We start from the raw sequence: 22,201 nt of genomic DNA on the forward strand, positions 1-22,201 counted from the left end.
GTTATGAATGTCGTTCGAATGTGCCACGATACCCCCAATTTTCGTACCCACTCGGTATAAGATACAGTGTGCATCGGAAGACGTCAGGCTTTGACTTTGGCCAATCGGTACCCACGTTGTACGACCTTTCACAATACTTTATGGCACAGAACAATAATATTGCGGTCCAATCGTCTTACAATGTGAATGGAGAGGCAGAGAGATCATATCATAACTTTAATCTTCATGGCAAGCCAAGAGAATAGCAAGACAAGTATATTACAAGTTCACGACGACAATCATTCAGTGAATGTATTGTCGGAGCACAATTCAAGTAGTAACACTGATGGAAAGCTCTCGATCTTTATCAATCCAGTTCTTGATCCTCGACAAAGCGAGATTCATCACGACATGATCGATACGCACTCTGTCACGTTGAGCTCAATGCATAGTGTACTACCAGTTCTTGTACGTGCTACAAGTCAAGAAATCCAAGTTGACCATACAGTTGGACGTACACGAGTTCCGTGGCATTCAAAGAGTGTCTCGGATCTTCGAAATGTTCTGGCAAAAAACCCGACACGAATTGTTGCATTTGACGTGGGTGGGAAACTTTTTCGTTGCAAAGAGAGTTTAATTGCGAAATATCCACTTAAACGATTGAATCAGATTATTGCATGCAACTGTGGCAAAAGTAGTTGCCTTGATGATGCGTTTTATATTGATCGCAACCCGCAACATTTTGAAATGATATTGGATTGGTACCGTACCAAAAAATTAGTACGTCAACGTAATGTGGATGAACAAGCATTTAAGAACGATGCGATCTACTTTGATCTATATGAAGAATTATTTCAATCTTTACCAGCAGGAGAAGCACTTTTATGGCCAAGTACAACATCAACATTTGATGGTTTTAGTCGTCGACGATCAGTAAATGATGTTGATTTGATTGGTACACCTTCAAAACGAGTGAGTATGTTTGCTAATATGGCATCATCATCATTACAAGTCTCAAAGAACGATGGTTTGTCATTTATCCAAGTAAATGACAAGAGTGAGCAAGATGTACAACTTCCGACAAGTCGAAATGAAAACATCTTACGTTTTTTTCGTCAAGAAACACGCAAGTTAACACTTTCAAGTGTACCTCTTGTTTTTGTTATTCCTTCATTTGAACAATTACTTGTTGAAAGGATTCAAGGTCGAGGAATTCTTATGGTTCGTGTTTGTGATCCAATGGATATACAACAAGTTCAAATATCCGAAGCTGTTCTATTTGACAGTCAATCTTCTCTTGATCTTATGCAGTACATTGCATTACTTCCAGGAGATCACGTCTATACATTTTGGATAACTGAACCTTCCACTGGTTCTAATGCGAATATCGTTCATTCTTCCAATCCTATAGCATTGGAAATCACTTTCAAGATCATTTTTACATTTGAGTCAAAAGATCGAATTTCTGATACTTTGGAGATGGAACTTGCACGTACTACATTGAAATGTCATGATTTGATATGTACATTGTCCTCCAAAAGAAATTCCAAGCGATCCGAGTCATGTCTTCCCATTTCTTCGTTTAAACTCAAGGAATTCTCAAGTCTTTCAAATGGTCCAATCAACTCAAAAGTATCTCCATTACACAAGACGAAACTTGAAATTCATGGCAATCAAAAAGCTACGATACGAAACGTTGGAGGTTCCAGTATGTGTCAAGATCCTCGAATTGAGAAAGAGAATGGTACAGTGTATCGACCAGAAGATGTTGAGATGTATTGTACCGACAAACATGGTACGTTGCATGAGTTGCAACCACAATGTGATGAAAAGAAACTTGCAACGTATCACTTTCGTTAAAAATAAGGTAAAGTTACAGAGTGGAAAAAAGATCTAATATTAAAAAAAGTGTTTCTTACTACAAAAGAGACTGTTGTGGCATAAGCAACATGAGCAATTGTTCCATGTGGCCAAGTGTGTCCATTGAAAGACAAATGTCACGATCTTTTGAGTCATAGCATGTGTCTTGCAGCAACTCAAGCATAGCGTAATACTCTTGCACGTCATGGATTGTCCACGATGGCGCTCGTTGTTTCTTCTCGCTACATGTTAATGGGCTTCGACTTGATACTGATTTGCAAAGAATAGGCGATTGCACATCTTCTTCAGGATCATTTGGCTCTAAGCACGTTGACGGCATTGAACACAAGTTGCTCGATTCTTCGAACCCGTCATAAGGAATGATCGAGTCACAATTATTGCCAATTGATACTTCTTGCATTTGCTTGTTGCAGTCATGAGTGCAATTATTTTCCACACTTTTGACAACAATGTTCTCATCAGAGTATGCAACAGTTGCTATTGCGTCCAATTGGTTCATTTTTCGTACCTCCTTGATCGCAGATTGCAGACTGCGACGTGGGATACAAAGTCACGCGTTGTAGACCGTTCATCTTCTATTTCTAGCGTATAAGTTAAGGAATCGAAGAATAGCATTAAGAAAGGCTGCTTTTGTAATACTTGCAAGTACCTTTTTGTATGAAAAAGATCAAGTACAGACAGACAGGTATATCACAAAGTGATAAATATAGAATAATACCTTGTGGTATTTTTTTCAACTTCGTCCGATTTGATGATACAACTTCAGTAAGCAAAGGTATGCCATGCTTTTGAACCGTTTCGTACGTACTAAAATGGACCTTTGCGCTTGTCCCTCGCTCTATCTTTTAGTTCACACCTCAGAGTCTGCGACAATGCGACCAAGACGCCAAGATCGCTGGCAGCTGCAGCTTCCGTAGAATGATAGAATGAAATATAGTAATCATGGAGAGATGATTACTATGCTTGTACCACATTTGTTGCGTAACAGGATAAGTCGTGTACTATTTCTGTTACTACAATATTGTCTAATTCGACAAAAGTTCTACTTGCATTCTTGTGATAATTGTGAATATTTATAGTTATATGGACAATAGTGATGACTACTTAAGTTAATGTCGTAGTGCAAATTTACCCTGACTTCGTCGATGCGAAGAAGTTGGCACACCAACTTCAATCGCTTCTTTCAAAAAGTAAAGTTTCTTGAGTGCAACGCGCTTCCAAATTCAGTAAACGTCCGGCCTATTCTAGATGAAGACTTGACCGGTGGCTGTATCACCGGTATCATGGGTACGAGCGTTACTGATTTGAAGTCGACATCACACAATGTACTTTGCAAAGTCAAGCATCAAGCAACGTTCTAGTTTGACGCGTGTTTCGACAAAACTTACTAGTTACATTTTAAATTCCTGTCACACAAAACATGCAAAGTAGATCCGAAGTATTCTATGGTCGGCCTTTAAGTCATCCTATTTGTTGTTGTTAGTGACTTTTTTAGTCTAAGCTTCCTCTGTGCAAGGTGCAAGGCCATTTATTGTGACACTAGAATTGACAAAATCTACACTGCAGATGGTAGATAGCTCTCTGTATCTCGCATTCTTGTTCGTCGTCAAGCAGATCACAAGCTCTATCCAGCAAATTGAGAAGAAGTAAGTAGAAGGCACCCAAGCATCTCATTTAGCGGCCGATTTTCACAACAAAATACTTTACAGTCTGAGTTGAAAGCAAGATATAACTACCCATACGTAATCTTTGCTCCTCGTTTGAGTTCATTTGGTTCACGTTTTTACTTTTCGTTAACAAAAGATGCAGAAAAATTCATCAGAAGATTTGTTTGCACTCTAAGCTTGTTTGAATTTCTTGATCCGTGTATCCTGGAAGTCAGTCATGCCCTGACCACTACCTACAACACCCACACGACCCTGCACGGTATCGGGCGATGCAAACATACTTGAGCCACGCTTTGACAGAACACCACTCACGCCTTTCCTCAAGCCTTTTTTCTTTGCTTTGTACTGAAAGGCCTTCCAATCGTGCTGTTTGATATTGCGCTCATTGTCAATATTTTTGTGTCGATTCAGGCTTTTGATAGCTCGCAGGCGTTTACGCTTGCGTTCCTTCTCCGCTTCCGTATCGGTCGGCAGAATTTGCAGATTCTCAGGTATTTTAATAGGCTTGTGAATCACCGCAGGAGCCACTTTTGGCGCTGTTGCAGTATCACCATTTGCAGGAGCACCATCAACTGTGTTAGTAATGCTATTTTCGGCAGCAGCAGTGCTTACCTCCGCTTCTAGCGGTGCTGCTGCTGGTCTCAAATACTCATACGGCACCTCTTCCGAGTTGCCATAGCCATCAAATAGTACTTGGAAACCTAATTCAGTGACTTTTGTGATCGAACAAGGATATATCACAGCGTCAACATAGTACTTGGCTTGACATTTCATTCCTTCTACAATGTCTTCTTTAGGCGGCAGCTTCGCAGCCTGCTCGACATCAACTTCAATGGCTCTCAAAGCATCTTCTTTCCATTTTGCAGTTGTTCCAAAGCCCAAAAACGTTAGATTGTAGTCATTATCACTTGTCACTGAGTTAACATAAGCTGGATACCAAACATCTTGCTGTATAGCCTCAACCATTGAACCTGGCATGAACTTTAGTTCTGAATTATGATTAATATTACATACAGCATTAGAATTCTTCCTATTTGTCTTTAGAATGATAACGTACCAACTTGTAGCTTCTCTTGGTATTGCTCGTGAGGCGTCTCAAGACTCACTGATTCATTGGAAGTTGCAGCGTTGACCTTAAGATCAATCTACATTTATTATATCGCAGCAGATTAGCTATAAAGGTAACAAACCCCTCTGCAATCGTCGCACCGTCTCCTTAGTCAACTGTATGACCTCTACGAGATCCTTAGCAATGCTAAGAAACTCAACATTTGTTGGATCACTTTGTAGCAGCTCGTGAATATTCTGCAGTTGCTCTGTGAACGTTACAAGCCGAGTCTCTAGCTCCTCCAAACTCGCGTCCGCCAACATTTTGACTTTTCGAAATTTTTGAAAATAATTTTCATGTTGTCTACTCTAAAAATTGTCAACTGCATGATGGAGCGTAGGTGACGCTTATCTTTCGCTTAGATTGCAATATATTTTGCTCATTTGTGCACTTGTTTAATGGTATAGCCACTATCGATACTGAGTTGCAGCAACTTCAGCTACATGAAAATGGAGGGATACGAATTATTGACATGTCAGGGACGCTTTTGGACCAAAGCTACATTGTGCAGATGTGGCTATTAACCCATTGTATCTTTGTGTGGATGGGTCCGGCAACGGACAAGCCTTGCTTAGGGTAAACTTCAAAAGCAAAGGATATTTAGAATTGATTTGATATCTGACACTCTTCTGTAGATCGCTGTCAACTGCCATAACAACGCGCTATAGTCCCATGCCGCTCATAACGTCTATCTTGGGGGCTCCGGAGATGGAGGAACAACAGATTGCACAAAAACTTACGAGACGCACTGGACGACAATGTTTCGTTTCATGTCAACTACCTGATCATATTCCTGAGCTCGTTGCATACGTTGAAAATCAAATCACAAAGCGATTGATAGACGAAGGCATTATAATAATCAAGTGAGATCTCATTTAAAATCTATTGTAAATTTTGTTGTATGATATTTCAATTTTCTTCTATTCAATTATATCGCAATTTCAACGATAAAGATTCGAGAAGATGCTATCGACAGCGCCTATGGACGATGCCATTCACACGCTGAGCAAGGAATTGGCAAACGATAAAAGTGTATCTCACATCGGCAAGTATGTTGCTTCGTGATACGTTCAGTTTAAAATGTCATACTAGCCATAAATCCACAGGACGGAGGCGGAAAAAGAGCTTTTAGCCCAATATGCAAACATAGGCCGGCGCCGTGGTGTCTTAGGTTTCACTTTTGGTTCGTCGATCATGGCAGGATTATGGATATTGTCCAAAAATCGAAAGAAAGTGGTGGGTGCGTTCGCAATGATTTGTGAGTCGAAAACATTCAACTTCAATTGGATCATAGTATTCTCTGAATGAGATTGTTTATTCAGCTGGAGGTTTCTTTGGAGCTTCGTATGGCATCATCAGTATCCGTCGCGATCTGTTCTCAGACCTTCTGATACTGCCATCAGACAAGTCACCGTTTGCAGCTCGAGCGAGGACCATGTGAGTCGAAATAGGAATAATCACGAACTCGTTATTCTCACTTCTTACTATTTTCATTATTATGCTAGTCTACAGACCAAAATTCCCGATAATCCATTCGTGCAGGAGCTTCACGACAGGTTCAAACGTTCAGCGGCAGCTGTGTACGTTCCAAGTTTCTCAAGTTTTCGTGGATTATAGGTGCTAATTTTTCTACACTTTGTGATGAAGTGATTCGTGGGACGAAGGATCAACTGTGGCTGAGGGCTCTGACTTTCAGTCAGCAAGTCTTTCTCGCCATAATAATATCGAAAACTCAACTAGCATTCCCCCAATATCTGGTCTCGATACTCTTCGCAACAAGAAAAATAAATACGATGAAGACCTTGAGACATTCAAAGAAGATGATCACATGAAAAGCCGCTCACCATTTTTTTTTGGAATGAAATCGGATAAAGCTGAAGACTATGATCTCTCAATGTCTCATGATCCAAATATGCCTTACTCACGGAACACACACCACCCATACTCCGACAAGAATTCGTCAACATTGCGCCATGATGAAGACGACTACTTTTTTGGTTTGCCCAACGAAAAGGATACTCCAGTGAAATCGACGACGTGGGACGAAATCCGACGTCGAGCTGCTAAACAAGACAAATAAATACGAGTCTAGTCATCAGTTGCTGCGAATTAATCTAAATAAAGCTTTGACATTGACCATTTGCCAGCGATAATAGGACCTTCAGGGCGTATTAATGAAACCTTCGAGTACTAAGGCTTTGTCGTATGAAGGATTGCATTCTGAAGAGGAGCTGGTCGTGCTCAAAGCGATAGTGGCACGAGAAGCCGGACTCGACAAGCTGTTGCGGTGTTGTTGCTCATTTAAAGACGATTCAAGTGTTGAATTACTGGAAGCTCTTTTGCAGGTTCGAGACTTGTCGCTGGCTACAGTGGCAGCCATTGCTGGGTGGCGACGTCATTTGACTCAACTTCGTCCATTTCAATGGCGTAATACCAACTACATTTTGAAAATGACCAGTGATTTGGACTTTGTTAGCAAAAGTCACGTAGCAACTGCGGCGATGGATGGAGTTCGATTACCTCGAAGGAATCCCTTTTCAACGATTGGTGGCTTAGATCACAGCATGTCCATGATTTGGACTCATGAAATGCCGGAAGAAGAGGATTTGTGGATATTGCTGGATTCCACTTCGATTACACCCGGCCATGTGACGCTGGACGTGCCTTTTAACATCCACCTGGCCGAAAGCTTCTTGCTTTGTGAAGAGCATCGCTATGGCAAACTTTCCCGAACTCAAGCAGCTGCTGATCAACGACTTCAAGAACTTGTGCGAAAGGAAGCAGATTACTCGTCAAAGACGCGTTTTGGAGCAGTAGAGGGACACAATCAACAAAAAGCAGTCCTCGATGGAAAGCGCCTGTTTCATTAAAAGTCTGCAGACACGCAAAATAAGCTTCAGACGTAGCAAAAACGTTAATAAATTGATCATTCGTATGCAATTCACTAGTCGAATTTGGTGAGATCCAAAGTCATGGACTTCGACTGTTGCAATGATATATCTTTGCAGATTCCAACCAATGCATCGGCTTTTTCGTAGAATGTGTCTTTTAACGAGATAACAACGCATTGAAAATCACACCTCGCAATGTATGCTGACACTTTGTTCACGTTTACATTGTCCAAAGCAGCATCAACTTCGTCAAGAACGAAAAACGGTGACGGACGGTAATTGTGAATTGCGAAAAGCAGAGCGAGTGCAGCCACCGTCTTCTCACCACCTGACAATTCTTCCATTTCACGGAATCGCTTCATTGGCGGCATTGCATTATACTTCACGCCGCTCAGATATGGCTCTTCCGTATTCTCTAGATTCAAATACGCCGTGCCACCCAGTGGATGTTTTGAGCTTCTTGTCAATTGCTTATAAGTGGCATCAATCACTCCCGAAATATGGTTGAAAGCCTCCATAAAACGATTGTGTCGCTCTTGTTTCACTTCTTCAAACTTGGACGCAGTAGTAAAGGCTTGTTGCTTGATACGGTCCAGTTCCTCTTCTTCTTTTCCGATTCGACTTTGAATCACGTCGAATTTGTCGAGAGCGCGCATATTAGGTTGCATCAGCTCGAGCTCTGCATGCAGCACACTTATACGTTTTTCGTAATCAGCGTTGATATCATCAAATTCTTTGTCATCCACTGCAACATGCGCATCTGGTAGAGATGAAAAATCGACTTCCTGATTTGTGGCTTTATCTCCTAGTAAAAGCTCCAACTTTTGATGGTTATCGGATCCGCTGACGTCTTCCATCTCAATGTCCTCGGTCGAAGATCGACTTACAACAGTCGGCAGCTGAACTTGGTCCAGCGCGGCACGTTTAAACAGCTCCGTCTTGTGATCTTTCAGGCGTTCTAACACTGTCTCTTCTGCTGCGATTCGTCGCTGGATTTTGCCCTTCCGCTCCTCGTATTGAGCTTTCTTGCTGCTAATCTCGCGCAGCTCCTTCTCTAGATCATCTACTTTCGTCGACAACTGCTTACGCACTTCCTCTTGTTCCTTCCTTTCCTTTCGTAATGCAGAAACTCTTTTCATTAGACTAGCTTCTTCTTCAGCCAAATCTTTTAAATGCTGCACTTCTTGAGCGGCTCGTTCTTTTGCTGCTAGCATTGGTTGGTGAAAATCTTGCGACTGCAAGTATTCAATCTACGCAACACGGAAACAACCACTTTTGATTATCCCGATACCCAAAGTTTTCTTAAGTAGCATTCACATACCTGTGCACGAAGCTTTGCTTCATGTTCCGTAATTTTGCGTCGCATGTCAATGGCCTTTTGGTGTTTCTTAAGCACTCGTTCTTCGTAAACGCGTATACTGTCGACGCCGATCTTTTTGCTAAACTCGTTAAACATTTCGTCTTCTACACTGTGAATCTGCTCCTGAAGCGCATTAATCGTGGCCTTACGAGACTCCACAGCTGCGACAAACTTGTGGAGCTCAGGCTCAATCATTTCGGCCAGTCGCTTTCTCGCTTCATCAATTCGAGCTTGAATCTTAGGTTTTTTCGTTTCAGTGATGACTAAATCAGCTTTGGCGTGAGTAAGACGACTCGAGAGGCCTTCGAGTAAAGTGCGTAGCGTTTGTATCTTGGCATACGAGGCACCGTGGCGCTCCATTGCGCGTAAAGTATCAATGAGCCCGTCTTTTTCTTGCTGCAAGGCCGCCACCTCCTTTTCATCCCATCGACCAGCTCGTCGCATGTCGCTCCGCGTCTTTCCTCCAGTCATACTACCATTCTTACTCACAACCATTCCGTTTAAAGTCACAGCCTTTACCTTTTCGTTCTGACGAAAACAAAGATCTCGGGCAACATCAATAGAATCACAAATAACAGTGTCTCCAACTGCATAATGCAGCGCTGGTTCGATCTCCGAGTCGCATTTAATTACGTCAATCACCATTTTGATGTTGTTTCCCAAGCTGCGAAAGCGTTCGTTAATGGGCTTAACTCGAATTTTATCGAGTGGTATGAACTGAGCACTACCCGCGCGTGACTCACGAAGGTACTGAATACAGTCTTGACCAGTGCGATAGTCCGTCACAACAATTGCGTCCATGTGCTTCCCTGTCGCTACCGTCACGGCCATATTATACTTGCGTTGAATTGGCTTGCACAAATCTACGAGACGACCACGAACACCAGGATATAACCGCTTCAGAGTCTCGAGCGTGTCAGCACGCTTCGCCTCAGCCTGTGACTGGCGCTTATCGTCCTTGAGATCTCGCAGTTTGTAGCTCACGATCTCCAATTGCTTGGTCAGTTTAACTTTCTCTTCTGCTTGGACACGTTTCTCGTCTTCAGTGGACTGTACATTCGCTTTTGCTGCAGCTAGATCACTTTCCGTCTCTGTAATGACGCGCTGCATACTAATGATACGCTCGTCAGCTTGTTTCAGATCGTCCGTAAGCACTTCAATCATCTTAAGATTCTCCTGACGCTCTTGATTCAATATGTCAACCTTATTCTTGTCTGCATTCTGTTGGCGTAAAATCGCTTCGAGTTCACTTCGTAGCGAGTTCGTCCTGACCTGTACTGCTTCTTTGATCCGATGATACTCCTCTAAACGCGGACCTTCGAATACCAGAACACCTTCCTCTCCTTTACTTGCTTCACGAGTTTGAGAAGCGTCAAGCTCGATCTTTGCTCTTTCTAGCTCTTGTAGATCTTTCTTCAATGCCTCAATTTCAGCAGCATTTCCTTCTAATCGTCTTTTCATAGTCTTTTCAGTTGTCTCCGAGTCAACCACTTTTCGCTGACCATATTGCGTCTGTTCTCGCAGTCGAATCAATTGTGGTTGAATGTCTTCCATTTCATTCTGAACATCCTGAAGACGCTCACGATTAATTTTCACCTCACGAAGACTGGCCATCAATTCTTTCTTTTTGTCTTGATACGTTTGTGTTTCAGCCTCTTCTTTCTGCACACAGATGTGTCCAGTCTCTTGATAGTGTTGAATTGTTTCCTGTCGCTGCTTTATGTCCTCATGAACCTGAAACAATTGCCACAAATAGTGCTCGACCCGTAGATTATTCTACAAGCAGCATAACACCAAGTTTAGCGACCATATGACTTAACTTCTTGTTGTTCAGCAACTCAACGCACCAGAGCCTCTAATTTCTGTCGAAACTGCTCAGCTTCTTCTTTCTGCTCCTTGACGAGCCTCTTTTCAGCCACAAGCCCCTTTTTTCTCTTGTACGCAAAGATCGTACTCTCTTCCGCCACATCTTTTTCATCTGAAAGTCTTTCATACTCATTTTTTAACTCATCTGACATTGAAATTTGTTCAAACAATTTCGTGAGCTCAGCGGGACTTTTACTTGCAATCGACTCGACATCTCCTTGGAAGACTAAAAAGTTGCGTGCTTTGACTAATATACCAATCTCCTTGAGCTGATTCTGATAAATATCTGAAGTTACGTCCTGATTGTCAATTCGGTACGAGCCAACACCTTTTTCCGAAATGAGACGCGTAAAATGAACCTCTTTCTGTTGACTTTGCACCGCCAGAGACTTGGAAGGTGGTGTCTCGTCTGTAGAAAGCTCGTACACAAGTGTCACGAATGCTGAACGATCAGTAGTAGCAGAATCACTTGGTGCTCTATGCACTAAATCGCGGAGTTGGTTCGAACGCAGTTGACGCGAGTGAACACCTAAGACAAACGAAATCGCATCCATGAGGTTGCTTTTACCACTTCCATTAGGACCAATAACGGCCGTAAAACGTTGGAATGGACCAATGACATGGTTTCCACCGTAGGATTTAAAATTCTCCAACTCTAGTCGGGCAATGCGGCCCATATCGGCGAGGAAACAAAGGTTTCACGACTTACTCGTTGCGATTGACTGGTTTGTCAATACCGATATGATATGAAAGTCTCATCAGTTCGAACCGGTATTGTATTGAATGATATTTTTCCTGTCAAAACAATATTGCTAACTCAACCTGGTACTTGTGTATATCTAGATACTGCATATAATATGCTCATTCAGAGGACGAGGAGAGTTATTTCGATAGATCATTTGACCTCATGCCAAATAGTGCATCCTGACAAATCGGGTGCTGGCGTGAATGATAAAATTCTTCAAACTGATTACCGGCATTGATGACAAAATTATTAATTTGAACAATCCAACCTCCTTTTCTTTGCAAGTATGTCTTAAAGCTCACGGTTGACTGGATAAATAGATGTAACAAACACTGAATTACAAAATGTGGATTTTGCTGATGCCCAATGTCTTACAAGGCTGATTCTGAAGACCGATGTTGCAGGCTTAACAACTTGCCGAGCATATGCTCCAGCTGCGTCAAAGTAGTATGAATCGACGTGCATTATTGTTTTTTCAAAGATATTTTGACGCATTCACTTGATGTGAACAATCATAGAGGTAATAAAAATTCCAAGGCATTTAATAATATCAGGTGTTACCCCAAACTCGTCAATTCAAAAGCTGCTCACCATAAGGCGAGGGGTATTATATGAGTACGCAGTGTGCAAAACACCTCAAATCTTCAATGCATATTCGCCACCTTATTGAGACAAACGCAGTCGATAAAATTATGGTTTAATTATGGTTAGGTCGCGTCGCGACTTGATATATCAATCTTAAGCATGTAAATACATTCCCACAAAAAAACATCCCCGATCATCGCATATGCATATCCTTCACAAAATGATGTTTTTATTTGTAGCGTAAGCTTTAATCGATGGCGAACTCAGAGACTAAGAGAAAAAAACACAGCTTAAGTGCCCTGTCATGCGAGCTGTTTCGTCCTGCAGCATGTATGATAATCAAATTGAATTTAATGTCGTGTGAGCACAGTGTCCAACTAGCTTTCATTTTATTTCTCCAGCTTTGTCGACCTTTTTGTGCAATTTCTTTTTTTGACAGTAGTGATAGCAAGTTTTGTGCGTCATTCTATTAGCTATCAAAGCTCGTTCTTAAAAATTATGCCTGTAATTACCAGCTTGAGCGCCAACTTGTCATTTTACTAAAAAGCTTTCAAGTCTTAAGGATAATTCCTAATGTGGTATACATGAGTGCTGCAGTCAGCACCGTATCGTAACTTCATTTTTGAATCCCCCTGAAACTCAAATTCAAGATGTCGACAGCATCAAACCCCACGGAAAAGGTGCCACCTCCGTCCCTTAAAGTACGTGGCAACTGTCCGATTCAATTCGGTGTTTTTTTTAATTTCCCTTATATTCTTAAACTTCCTCACAGGCGACAGTCGGTCCAAATCCGACGACAAACCGCGGTGCTCCGAGTGTTTTAAGTATCCATCCGAAAGAACCTAAGCTCATTTACTGCAGTGGCAAGCTCGTCATAGTACGTAATCTGGAAGACCCGACCGACACTTTTGTGTACAAAGGTCATAATGAGCCTACTACTGTTGCCAAGTTTTCCCCAAGTGGATACTGGGTAGCATCGGGTGACGTATCGGGCAAAGTGCGTGTATGGTCGTATGATAATCCAGAGCATACACTCAAATTGGAGATTCCAGTATTTGCAGGAGAGATTAAGGATCTGTCGTGGGATCCTGAAAGCAAGCGAATTGTAGCAGTTGGCGATGGCCGAGGATTGATGGCACGCGTCTTCATGTGGGACACTGGCAACAGTCTTGGCGAGATCGTCGGCCACCAAAAGCGAATTTTGAGTGTTGACTATCGCCAAACGCGCCCATTTCGCATCATGACGGCCAGTGAAGACTTTAACGTGTGTGTGTACGAAGGACCGCCATTCAAGTTTAAGCAAAACAATAATAATCTTCACACAAACTTTGTCAATTGCGTGAGATTCTCACCCAATGGGGAGTTTGCTGTCAGCGTCGGCTCAGACAAGCTCATGTGTCTGTACGATGGTAAAAGTGGCGAGCTCATAGATAAATTCCCGACGAAACATCAAGCATCAATTTACTCGGTGTGCTGGAGTCCAGATGGTTCTCAGCTACTGACGTCGTCGGCTGATAAGACGGTACTGTTATGGGATGTTGCCTCTCGTAGTGTCCTCACCAAGTTCACGCTTGGCGGGACGAAGCCACAAGTGAAAGACATGCAAGTTGCTGTTGCGTGGTGCCAAAATTATCTCATTTCCCTTAGTTTATCGGGTGATCTTAATTTCCTCGACGTCAACAACCCTTCAAGGCCAAAGCAGATCGTGCAAGGCCACCAGGTGAGTATTGTGTCGCTCGCTACTCAGCCAGCGCAGAACCGTTTACTAACGGGAAGTTACGACGGTGTTGTGTGCTCGTGGACGTCCAAAACTGCCAAAGCACTGGAGGGCACGCATCATACGGCAAAGATCACTGGCATTGCTGCCAATTCGAACCAGCTTGCCAGTTGCGCTTGGGATGATCAACTTCGCTTCTCCAATGACTGTGAATACACTGCCTCCACTGCACTAAACGCACAGCCGAATGGCGTAGCGATCACAGAATCAGGTCTTGCTGTGGTGAGCACAAACAAGGGGTTGAAGCTAGTGCAAGACCAGAAGGTGATATTCGAGACTCCTGAGTTTTCTTGGACGCCTACATGTGTTGCAATATCACCTTCTGAAGATCTTGTAGCCGTCGGATCGCAAGAAGATATGAAGATTCACTTGTTTGACGTGGCAAATAAAGCTTCTTTGGTTGAAAGCGGCGAAATTGCTGGACACTTGGGTGCACTAACGTCTGTGGCTTTTTCACCGGATGGATCACACCTTGCTGCTGGTGACACGTACCGCGAAGTGCGCGTGTGGGATGTTGCAACGCGCTCTGCAAAGGTGCAAGGTATGTGGGTTTACCATTCGACGCGTGTGACGAGCGTGGACTGGGCACCAAGCGGCAATTTTATTGCCAGTGGATCACTTGATGAGCGTATTTACGTCTGGGATGTCAACAATCCCATGAAAAAGCGCTCATTTGAGTTTTCGCACAAGGATGGAGTCACAGCCGTTAAATTTCTTTCTGAGACAGAGCTCGTTTCGGTCGGCAATGATGCTTGCGTTAACTACTGGGACCTGTCCTCATAAGATGTGATAAGAAGGTGGCGTTAAGATGAAGTAAACGCACGCCAAATAAATGAGCGCATTGATTGTAAATACCGCTTTCTTAGCTCACTACGACACCGGTGATATCGCCTTCACTGCATCGGTAGAATCTAATCCTGTGACACTCGTGACGATATTTAAATTGCTGTGCTTCAGCACTAAATCCACCCTACTCTTAGTTATCTTGATACTGGGCGTGACCCATGTGCCACATGAGCATTGAGACCCTGACCAGTGAAGGGCGCCCAGGCGCGACTGGCACTTTTGCGTAGGGCAATGAATCTTGCCCTCAGCCAGCAATTTTTCATCCATCCATGATAGTGGAGACTCTAAAAAGTACGACGAGCAAGCCATGGGCGCGCTCACGTGCTGCTTGACATCCTTGAGTTTCTTGTGAACTGATATCTGGTGCTTCTCCGGTTCGTGCATGTCCAAATCCTCATTTGTAAAAAGAACACAACGGCACTTCTTGCATGCATACCTGGCGATGCTATGGGATGTTTCTTGTACAAGCTGCAGCTCATTAGCCAACTTGGCCCCGGAGTCCATTTTTGTTACTTGTTGAATACCGCAGCGCTTGTATGACGACGATTAATTAATTTGCTTAAGAATAGTACAGATTTCACATTGATATCATTATTTACTAGAATTCTAAGTGCTAAAATTAGCGTTATAGATGCCACAAATTTAAACATCTTGCATCATGTGGCAACACAAAGTTACTTTACTGTCGAAACTGACATTTGCAATTTATGTATCAAAAATAATCATTGCTCGTAAAATAACAATATCAACTCCTGAAACTGCACTAATTCTCAGCCTGATTTCATCAGAAACGGTTTTATGCTAAAGCATTGCTTCGGTAAAGTTTGGATAGATCGTCTTACAACGAGATATGAACGACGCCACCAAGGTTGACCCCGCTGCCCGGAGCGAGCAGGAAGTTCTAGCAGCACTTCCTCCTCCACCTTCTGCTCTTCCAGATTACGAAGGATCCTCTGACATCAGTGCAGATAAGATATCCGTCAAGGGCGATTCGAACGGCGTGAGTCGTTCTTCCTCTGGCTCCAAGTTACCTGCATCCGCTGTTAAAGCTTCATCTGCCGCGCGGTCTATAGCTAATAAGTTTGCCAAGAGTGGACGTAGTGTTTTAACACCACTGGGAAAGAGTATTGGCTCGAAAACTGCAAGTATGCCGTCTCCCGTCTCTACAACATCTCAAAGCGAGACCGAAACAAGCTCTCCCAACTCAATTGACGCTACTATTGTTGACTCGCTTGGATCCGTTGCCTCCGTTGCAGGATCATTGACGTCGGGTATTACGTCATCATTAGCGAGCGCGTCGACTTCATTTGGATCGCTGCTGTTTGCATCTCAAAGCTCCAACGTTAGCAACGCCGATGACGTGGAGGAACGCATAAGCAATGCTGACAGAGCTGATGGAGAAAATGATGCCGCGGAGGCTGCTAAATTACTTCGACAGGTGACAGCTCAACAAAGAATGAAGATTCTAGAAGATTTGGTCCAACATCGACGTTCGGACTGGAATTACCTCAAAGCAATGCATGAAGGATCAAACTATTGGTTAAATGTTGCATTATTGAGAGAACAGCAAGTGATGAAGCACGTCGGATACAAGCAGAGTATTCGACGGGGCGCGCAATTTTTTTACTTGGGCCTTGGGCTTGGAAAACTGATCGGAGAATCGACGCATTCGGAGCTGCTGGCAATGGATTGCTGCCAATTACTCGAAGAACTAGAATTTTACTTTTCATCCGCAGCAGTTCAAGGAATGGTGAGTAGTGTATGTTGCAAGAGGCGGAAATGAAAATTCACAATTATTCATGATGATAGAAAATGATGGTAGCAACATCCAGCACACTACACGAACCTCTCGCCACGGAAAATAAATCAGTCTACTCGATTGATGAGCCTTTTAAGCCAATAATGCACAAGTGGAACCAGCGACCGGTCTTTCGACGACTGACCACACCTCCGATTGTATAGTACTTAATCTTACGTAATAGCTGATTCTTCAGTGTGCTGATCGCATGTGGTGTTGTGGATGCCTTCTAGCCATTCCCTTTGGACTACCGGGAAGTCTTACTTTCGTTGTGCGATATTTTAGCGCTAATTTACAGCAAGCTTGTTGAAGACAATAGCGCTTCTGAAAACATCAACCTATTTCAGTCCGTTATGCGCTTCGATGATCGGATAAAGGTTTGAAGTACAAGCAATTTAAGACATCCTTTCATTGATGATTATTCGGTCCATTCGGTGATTGTTGTAGAAACTTTTTATCGATCCTGTAAAGAAAGAGTTTTCAGCTGTGGCTTCACAAGTGATTGCGGAGGAGATGCGACTTGTTCGGAAAGTATACGGATCAGAGCGTTCGGACGAAGAATGCTTGCCGCCCTCGTCTTCCGATAGCGGCTTGCTACAGACTTGATGGATTATAGGTGGTCTATGGCTAATAAGATTTTGTGATACCGTCTACGTTTTTCTTAGATCCAATACATGGACGTCAAGTTAGATATACCTGCACCTTATTTTACTGTACACTGATGCTGCAGAAGTGATCTCTCAATCCTTCAAACATCCAAATAATTTATCAATCAGCAACAAAACATCTGATGCCTTCTCAAAGGTGCTCGAACAGCCCTTGATCTTAAGTAATTCGTCGAGCAAAGACATCACTTGTCTTCTGTTCACACACCTTCTGCATGCAAATGGTCTTTTGCACGCCGCCGCTGGATCGCTCGAGGGATACGAAGACTGTGAAAGCTTCTACTCCACTTTGATTTCGCGGCAAGTGTACAAGTGCGTGTTTCGAGCTCGTAAAAATACTCGACTCGCCCAGTCAAGAGCAGACGTTCATCGCCACGACCTTGAATTGAGTCAGCAGAGACCACGCGACGATGACGCTGACGATGACGATAAAGTGCTAAAGAAATAAACCACAATAACCTGCATTCCCAAATAAATATTGTCAATAGTCGAGAAACTAACGTCGAAAGTGCACTCAAATGTAAGTGACGTCCAAAGATTTCATAATTTACTAAGGCAATGTTGGGCACGATCCAACGGTTTATAGCAACAAGTTCCAAAACCAAGCAACACAGACCAAAGAGTTCAAAACTGAGCACATACAACACAAGAAAAGAACGTTGAAAAGCCAAAAGACGCATGGAACTTGGAGGTAAAGCATCAAGCGTAATCGCCCACTGCATCCATAGCCATGCACTCCAGACCCACAACACTCTCCGATCCCATTTCAGGAACTGACAAAGCATTAGCGATACAGTCGTCAGTTTAGCAGAGAGAAAGAGGGAATTAAAAGACGAAAACAATTTCCGGAGAAGTTGTCGCTGGTAAGCTGCAAAAAAGACCGAACAAAAGAAAACCGATACAAAGAACGCAATCAATTGAGTCTGTGCAAGACCTGGATGGATCTGATCAAGGTCTTGATCGTCTAATATCCACGCAGATAGAGCTCCCAACACCAATGTACATATACCAAAGTAGCCCAAGATATGAAAGATGTGTAACAACATGCGTTGTCTTGTATTTAATGGGAGCGATCCAAAATTTCGATCAAGAAAGCTACCAAATCCTGGCATCAGCGTTTCATGAGCATCAAAATCTGCCGCAACTGGTACAAAGTGGAGCTGAATTTGCATACCAATACAATTCTGTGTGAGGGAAAATCTTCCTTTTGGCATTGTTAACTTCCTAGATTTGCCGTTTAATGGCTCAGATGGAAGTCCTGGGATGGCACTTGACATGTTTTCGTATGACTCAACGCCAACTACACTTCCCACCCGAGAATTCATTTCGATATTTTGATGATCAGAGCCTGTCCATCCTTGTTGAACGCTATTTGAGTTACATTTCGTTTGCAGTCCAACCGTGCAGTAATAGCTAACACAGCGTCGACGGCTTGGAAGAGCGTTAGTCTGAGATTTGGCACAGCTTTCTATTGCCGAGAGTTGTTCTCGCATTGCAATCCAATTATTGTAAACAAGTCGTCCAAACAATAAAGTCATATTGAACTGTGCATTCATAAGAATATCACGAATTGAAACTCCAGTGAGTTTGTTTGAATACGAAACGAAGAAAGCGTCTACATTTCCATCATCATCCACTCGTCGTAAGAACACAATCAAGAACATTGCAAAATGTGTTCCACAATTAGTGACACTGGATAAGAAAAGCTGACGGCTATCGCTTACAAGTGCATCAGCACTAATGCTGATTTGTACGATCACACAACCAACCAAGATCGCTACGATACGACTGTCACTAAGCAATACAGAGAAACATATCCCAAACGCAACATTATTCACGGTAAAATACCAGAAATCATACGTTTTCAAAAGAAAATATAGCATTTCGATGCGTATTGAGCCGATGATAAGCAGCATTTCTGGTAAGTGTAAGATCAGGACTAGAAATGCCATTAAGCGCCCAAATTGACGAGGAGCAGCAACAGTAAATAGCATGAGCAAATTACCAAGATGTAACATGAAAGCAATGACATGTCGCCATTGCCGTCTAAAAGTATTGATACTTCGTATTTGATCCTTATCAAATAGCATGGTTTTCAATGTTTTGTTTGCATTAAATTCTGGAAGTTTCTCGATCGGAACCAATTTAAACACATGTGATTCTTGATGTAAATTGTCCGACGTCGGAGCGAGAGAGTTCCTTGCTATATTTTGTCTTTGTATGTGAGTCCAAGTAGAACAGACATTATTGAGACTGGAGGGGTAAGGATGAGGCGCTACTGCGGCTAATCGTACCGATACTTTTTGACCAAGCCAGTGTTTCGTCTTCATGTAATTTTTGAGCCCTAGCGAATTTTAGCCGGTCAGGACCATCAAGCTGAATATTTACGAACCGATTGAACAAAAGTCGCATGAATGGGTGATACGTTCGTGCCTTTTAGCATAAAGGTGTTCAGATTTATCGTTGCGAAACGGATTAAAAGTGCTAAAAAAAGAATGACATCCGCCTTGTTTGTCTACATCAGAATTTTCAGGAAGCGAAAATTACCGAGAATTAAAAAAGACTAAGCAAGTAAATTGTCCAAAACTGGATCATTGACATGTTTAAAAATCTAACGAGGCTGTGGATGAAGAATAATGATTGTCTCTAAATTTACCATCAGATTATATTGTGTATCTTCTTCGCAGAAAACATGACGAATATTTCGAATATTGCAATCCTATGAATAGCACTGCAACATTAAGTCTATCAACTTGAAAAGTAAACGTCAGGCATAGTCGCACTGTAATTTTATGGACCTAACTTAGGATGGCGAGGTAAAGTCAAAAAAGCTTGCCAGCACATTTAATAACGGCTTACACTTTTACCGATTTATTGACATTGCTCAATTAAATTACGAGCATGCAAGAATTTGTCGTGACTGTTATTTACCGATATGGATTTCAGATTTACAAGAAGATTATGACGGTTAGTTAACCCATGGGAAATTATATCAAGTCTACACAACCCGCCACTGACTAAATTCGCAAGACGAGGAAAAGCGTCCAATTAGCTTAAGTCTCCGGCTAAATTACAAACTGTGTAGACCACATAAACCAAAATCTATATTGCTTTAATTGAAAATTACAAATTTGTTGAATAGCTATGGCGCTGAATTCCAAGGAGAAGGTGCGAGATTTTACTAAAATTCTTCGTTTATCCAGCTGATATCACATGTCGCTATCCTTATAGGTTTGCATTGTCGATGGGCAGAATAATGTAATTGGCATGGCCGATCGTGCCGTCATGGTAAGTTATAATTATGCTCTAATCGATGCACACACATCTTTACTGCTGCTTTTCCACCCGTTATAGCGGGCATATAATCTACCACACCGAGCATCATACGTTGTTATCAAGAATACAGCGTACGAGTGATTCAAAAGCAAATGCACAAAATAACTTCATATTGATTGTGTGTTTGGCATCTTAGTGGCAAATACTATGTGCAGCGTCGCACCATGATCAAGGACTACTGTCCAGGGATGCTGGATCCGATGGCCGGTGGAGTTGTACAATATGGAGAGTCAATGGAAGTCAATGCCAAGCGTGAAGCTGAAGAGGAAATGGGCGTGAAAAACACACCGCTGCGGCACTTGACGAATTTTTACTACGAAAATGATCACAGTCGTGTTTGGGGTGGACTTTTTGATTGTATATTCGACGGTCCACTTGTGCTCCAAAAGGAAGAAGTTGATGAGGTCTTCACATTGACTGCGGACGAAATTCTTGCCCGTCGCAAAGAGTTTACACCTGATGGCATATTTGCCTTTGAGAAATATCTTCAGCTCAGCGAGGCAAACAATCAATAAAGGGACGACAAAGGCAACCTACGATAGCAGTCAATAACTTTATAAATATTCTCATGATGAGATCTAGTCAAGAATTCTACATGTTGTGTGAAAGAGATGACTTGGCTAATCGCTGCTTAAGACGATTTTGGCGCTAAGAAACGGCAAAAAATCTGATAAAAGTAGTAGCTGTAGGGTACTATCGTCGAGTATTCGTACATTATTGAAGTAAAAGTCAATAAATTTAAAATAAATTTGTCGTTTCAACCCCACAAGGCGTCATTGTCTACTTCACTCCAACAAGACGCCATTGCATCGCTGAGACAAGATGCATCGCGCCAAGTCCAAGGCACCACTTTCCGTAGGTTATGATTGGTATAGTTATGTCAGTTGTTTCTCCTAACTTAAGTATTTTAGATTATGGAAAAGAGAATTCCACAAAATCCAAAGTACAAGAATACACAGAGCAAGATCGACTCGGGTTCTACGGTCAATAAAGTTCGTCTACTTTGTGCGTTTTATTTGAACATTAGTATATTCAGTCTTGTAAAGTGCATCTCACTATCATGTCTTTGTCTTGTCAGCTCACAAAGAGTTTCTTAAGCGTCGAGACGAAACCTTTCGTCGCATTACGTGTAGTTGTCTCGCTGAGCTGTTCAACGAGTATGAAGATACTGGAAGTGCTAGTCAGCCTGAAATGGTTGCGCAAATGGTTGAAAATGGTAATGGTGAGCTTGCAATAAAGCGTGTGCCTGCCAGTGATAATAATAACGAAATACTCGGTCCTCGAATCGTGACTTATGAAGCTGATGAAAAGGAGGAATACGAAGCACCTTATCTTGTTCTCGACACTCGCTCGAAAGAGGAGTTTGCTAACAATCGTATTTATCGTTCAAAAAGCTACCCTGCATCATATTTGAATCGAGACGTTCTGTTGCCTGAAATGCACCAATTCAAAAACCAAGAGGCTAAACTTATCGTTCTTTATGATTTGGACGATAGTACTGTTGCGCAGACTGCGCATACGCTAGTGCAACGAGGTTTTGACAATGTTTACGTACTCACGGGAGGACTCATAAATTACGCTGACGAATTTCCAGACCATATTGAAGGGACTCCACTCCCTCCTAAACCTGTGGATCCTTCGAAAGTTTCGAAGCGTAGCGTCTATAGAGGCTCGTCCGCGAGTAGTAGCATGCGTAA

General features: G+C 42.5%; 12 protein-coding genes across 12 annotated transcripts in view; 7 read left to right on the plus strand and 5 right to left on the minus strand.

The window, feature by feature from the left end:
• Positions 1-225: 225 nt before the first annotated feature.
• On the plus strand, positions 226-1,839 carry PHALS_00225 (Potassium channel tetramerisation-type BTB domain; the record flags this gene model as incomplete). Its single annotated transcript, XM_024729303.1, has 1 exon — positions 226-1,839. The coding sequence occupies one exon, from the start codon at positions 226-228 to the stop codon at positions 1,837-1,839; it is 1,614 nt and encodes a 537-aa protein (XP_024572268.1).
• Positions 1,840-1,897: 58 nt separating this feature from the next.
• PHALS_00226 (uncharacterized protein) lies at positions 1,898-2,359 on the minus strand (the record flags this gene model as incomplete). Its single annotated transcript, XM_024729314.1, has 1 exon — positions 1,898-2,359. The coding sequence occupies one exon, from the start codon at positions 2,357-2,359 to the stop codon at positions 1,898-1,900; it is 462 nt and encodes a 153-aa protein (XP_024572269.1).
• A 1,339-nt stretch (positions 2,360-3,698) lies between these two features.
• On the minus strand, positions 3,699-4,898 carry PHALS_00227 (Splicing factor SPF30; the record flags this gene model as incomplete). Its single annotated transcript, XM_024729325.1, has 3 exons — positions 3,699-4,516; positions 4,585-4,672; positions 4,737-4,898. The coding sequence occupies 3 exons, from the start codon at positions 4,896-4,898 to the stop codon at positions 3,699-3,701; spliced, it is 1,068 nt and encodes a 355-aa protein (XP_024572270.1).
• A 63-nt stretch (positions 4,899-4,961) lies between these two features.
• PHALS_00228 (uncharacterized protein) lies at positions 4,962-6,715 on the plus strand (the record flags this gene model as incomplete). Its single annotated transcript, XM_024729336.1, has 8 exons — positions 4,962-4,971; positions 5,043-5,211; positions 5,271-5,498; positions 5,589-5,684; positions 5,742-5,893; positions 5,958-6,072; positions 6,141-6,215; positions 6,283-6,715. The coding sequence occupies 8 exons, from the start codon at positions 4,962-4,964 to the stop codon at positions 6,713-6,715; spliced, it is 1,278 nt and encodes a 425-aa protein (XP_024572271.1).
• Positions 6,716-6,809: 94 nt separating this feature from the next.
• PHALS_00229 (uncharacterized protein) lies at positions 6,810-7,505 on the plus strand (the record flags this gene model as incomplete). The annotated part of the gene is made up of 1 exon (XM_024729347.1): positions 6,810-7,505. The coding sequence occupies one exon, from the start codon at positions 6,810-6,812 to the stop codon at positions 7,503-7,505; it is 696 nt and encodes a 231-aa protein (XP_024572272.1).
• Positions 7,506-7,579: 74 nt separating this feature from the next.
• Positions 7,580-11,429, minus strand: PHALS_00230 (structural maintenance of chromosomes; the record flags this gene model as incomplete). The annotated part of the gene is made up of 3 exons (XM_024729359.1): positions 7,580-8,776; positions 8,848-10,662; positions 10,734-11,429. 3 exons carry the CDS (start codon positions 11,427-11,429, stop codon positions 7,580-7,582), a joined length of 3,708 nt encoding a protein of 1,235 aa, XP_024572273.1.
• Positions 11,430-12,732: 1,303 nt separating this feature from the next.
• Positions 12,733-14,642, plus strand: PHALS_00231 (WD40 repeat stress protein/actin interacting protein; the record flags this gene model as incomplete). The annotated part of the gene is made up of 2 exons (XM_024729370.1): positions 12,733-12,783; positions 12,855-14,642. 2 exons carry the CDS (start codon positions 12,733-12,735, stop codon positions 14,640-14,642), a joined length of 1,839 nt encoding a protein of 612 aa, XP_024572274.1.
• Positions 14,643-14,729: 87 nt separating this feature from the next.
• Positions 14,730-15,209, minus strand: PHALS_00232 (dual specificity protein phosphatase 12-like; the record flags this gene model as incomplete). The annotated part of the gene is made up of 1 exon (XM_024729381.1): positions 14,730-15,209. One exon carries the CDS (start codon positions 15,207-15,209, stop codon positions 14,730-14,732), a length of 480 nt encoding a protein of 159 aa, XP_024572275.1.
• A 346-nt stretch (positions 15,210-15,555) lies between these two features.
• PHALS_00233 (uncharacterized protein) lies at positions 15,556-17,109 on the plus strand (the record flags this gene model as incomplete). The annotated part of the gene is made up of 4 exons (XM_024729392.1): positions 15,556-16,455; positions 16,515-16,661; positions 16,737-16,880; positions 16,951-17,109. The coding sequence occupies 4 exons, from the start codon at positions 15,556-15,558 to the stop codon at positions 17,107-17,109; spliced, it is 1,350 nt and encodes a 449-aa protein (XP_024572276.1).
• A 259-nt stretch (positions 17,110-17,368) lies between these two features.
• On the minus strand, positions 17,369-19,084 carry PHALS_00234 (uncharacterized protein; the record flags this gene model as incomplete). The annotated part of the gene is made up of 1 exon (XM_024729403.1): positions 17,369-19,084. One exon carries the CDS (start codon positions 19,082-19,084, stop codon positions 17,369-17,371), a length of 1,716 nt encoding a protein of 571 aa, XP_024572277.1.
• Positions 19,085-20,312: 1,228 nt separating this feature from the next.
• PHALS_00235 (hypothetical protein PHYSODRAFT_317448) lies at positions 20,313-21,019 on the plus strand (the record flags this gene model as incomplete). The annotated part of the gene is made up of 4 exons (XM_024729414.1): positions 20,313-20,336; positions 20,400-20,456; positions 20,523-20,575; positions 20,641-21,019. 4 exons carry the CDS (start codon positions 20,313-20,315, stop codon positions 21,017-21,019), a joined length of 513 nt encoding a protein of 170 aa, XP_024572278.1.
• Positions 21,020-21,326: 307 nt separating this feature from the next.
• Positions 21,327-22,201, plus strand: part of PHALS_00236 (rhodanese domain containing protein) — a gene marked incomplete at both ends in the record, with an annotated part of 1,026 nt that continues 151 nt past the window's right edge. Inside the window, 4 exons of the mRNA XM_024729425.1 lie at positions 21,327-21,359; positions 21,416-21,509; positions 21,583-21,720; positions 21,805-22,201. The exon at positions 21,805-22,201 is cut by the window's right edge and continues 151 nt beyond it. Of these exons, the coding sequence (XP_024572279.1) occupies positions 21,327-21,359; positions 21,416-21,509; positions 21,583-21,720; positions 21,805-22,201 (662 nt within the window). The remainder of the gene's footprint in view (positions 21,360-21,415; positions 21,510-21,582; positions 21,721-21,804) is intronic.

Source organism: Plasmopara halstedii, assembly GCF_900000015.1.
Source record: "Plasmopara halstedii genome assembly, contig: Scaffold_110, whole genome shotgun sequence".
Classification (NCBI taxonomy): Eukaryota; Oomycota; class Peronosporomycetes; order Peronosporales; family Peronosporaceae; genus Plasmopara; species Plasmopara halstedii.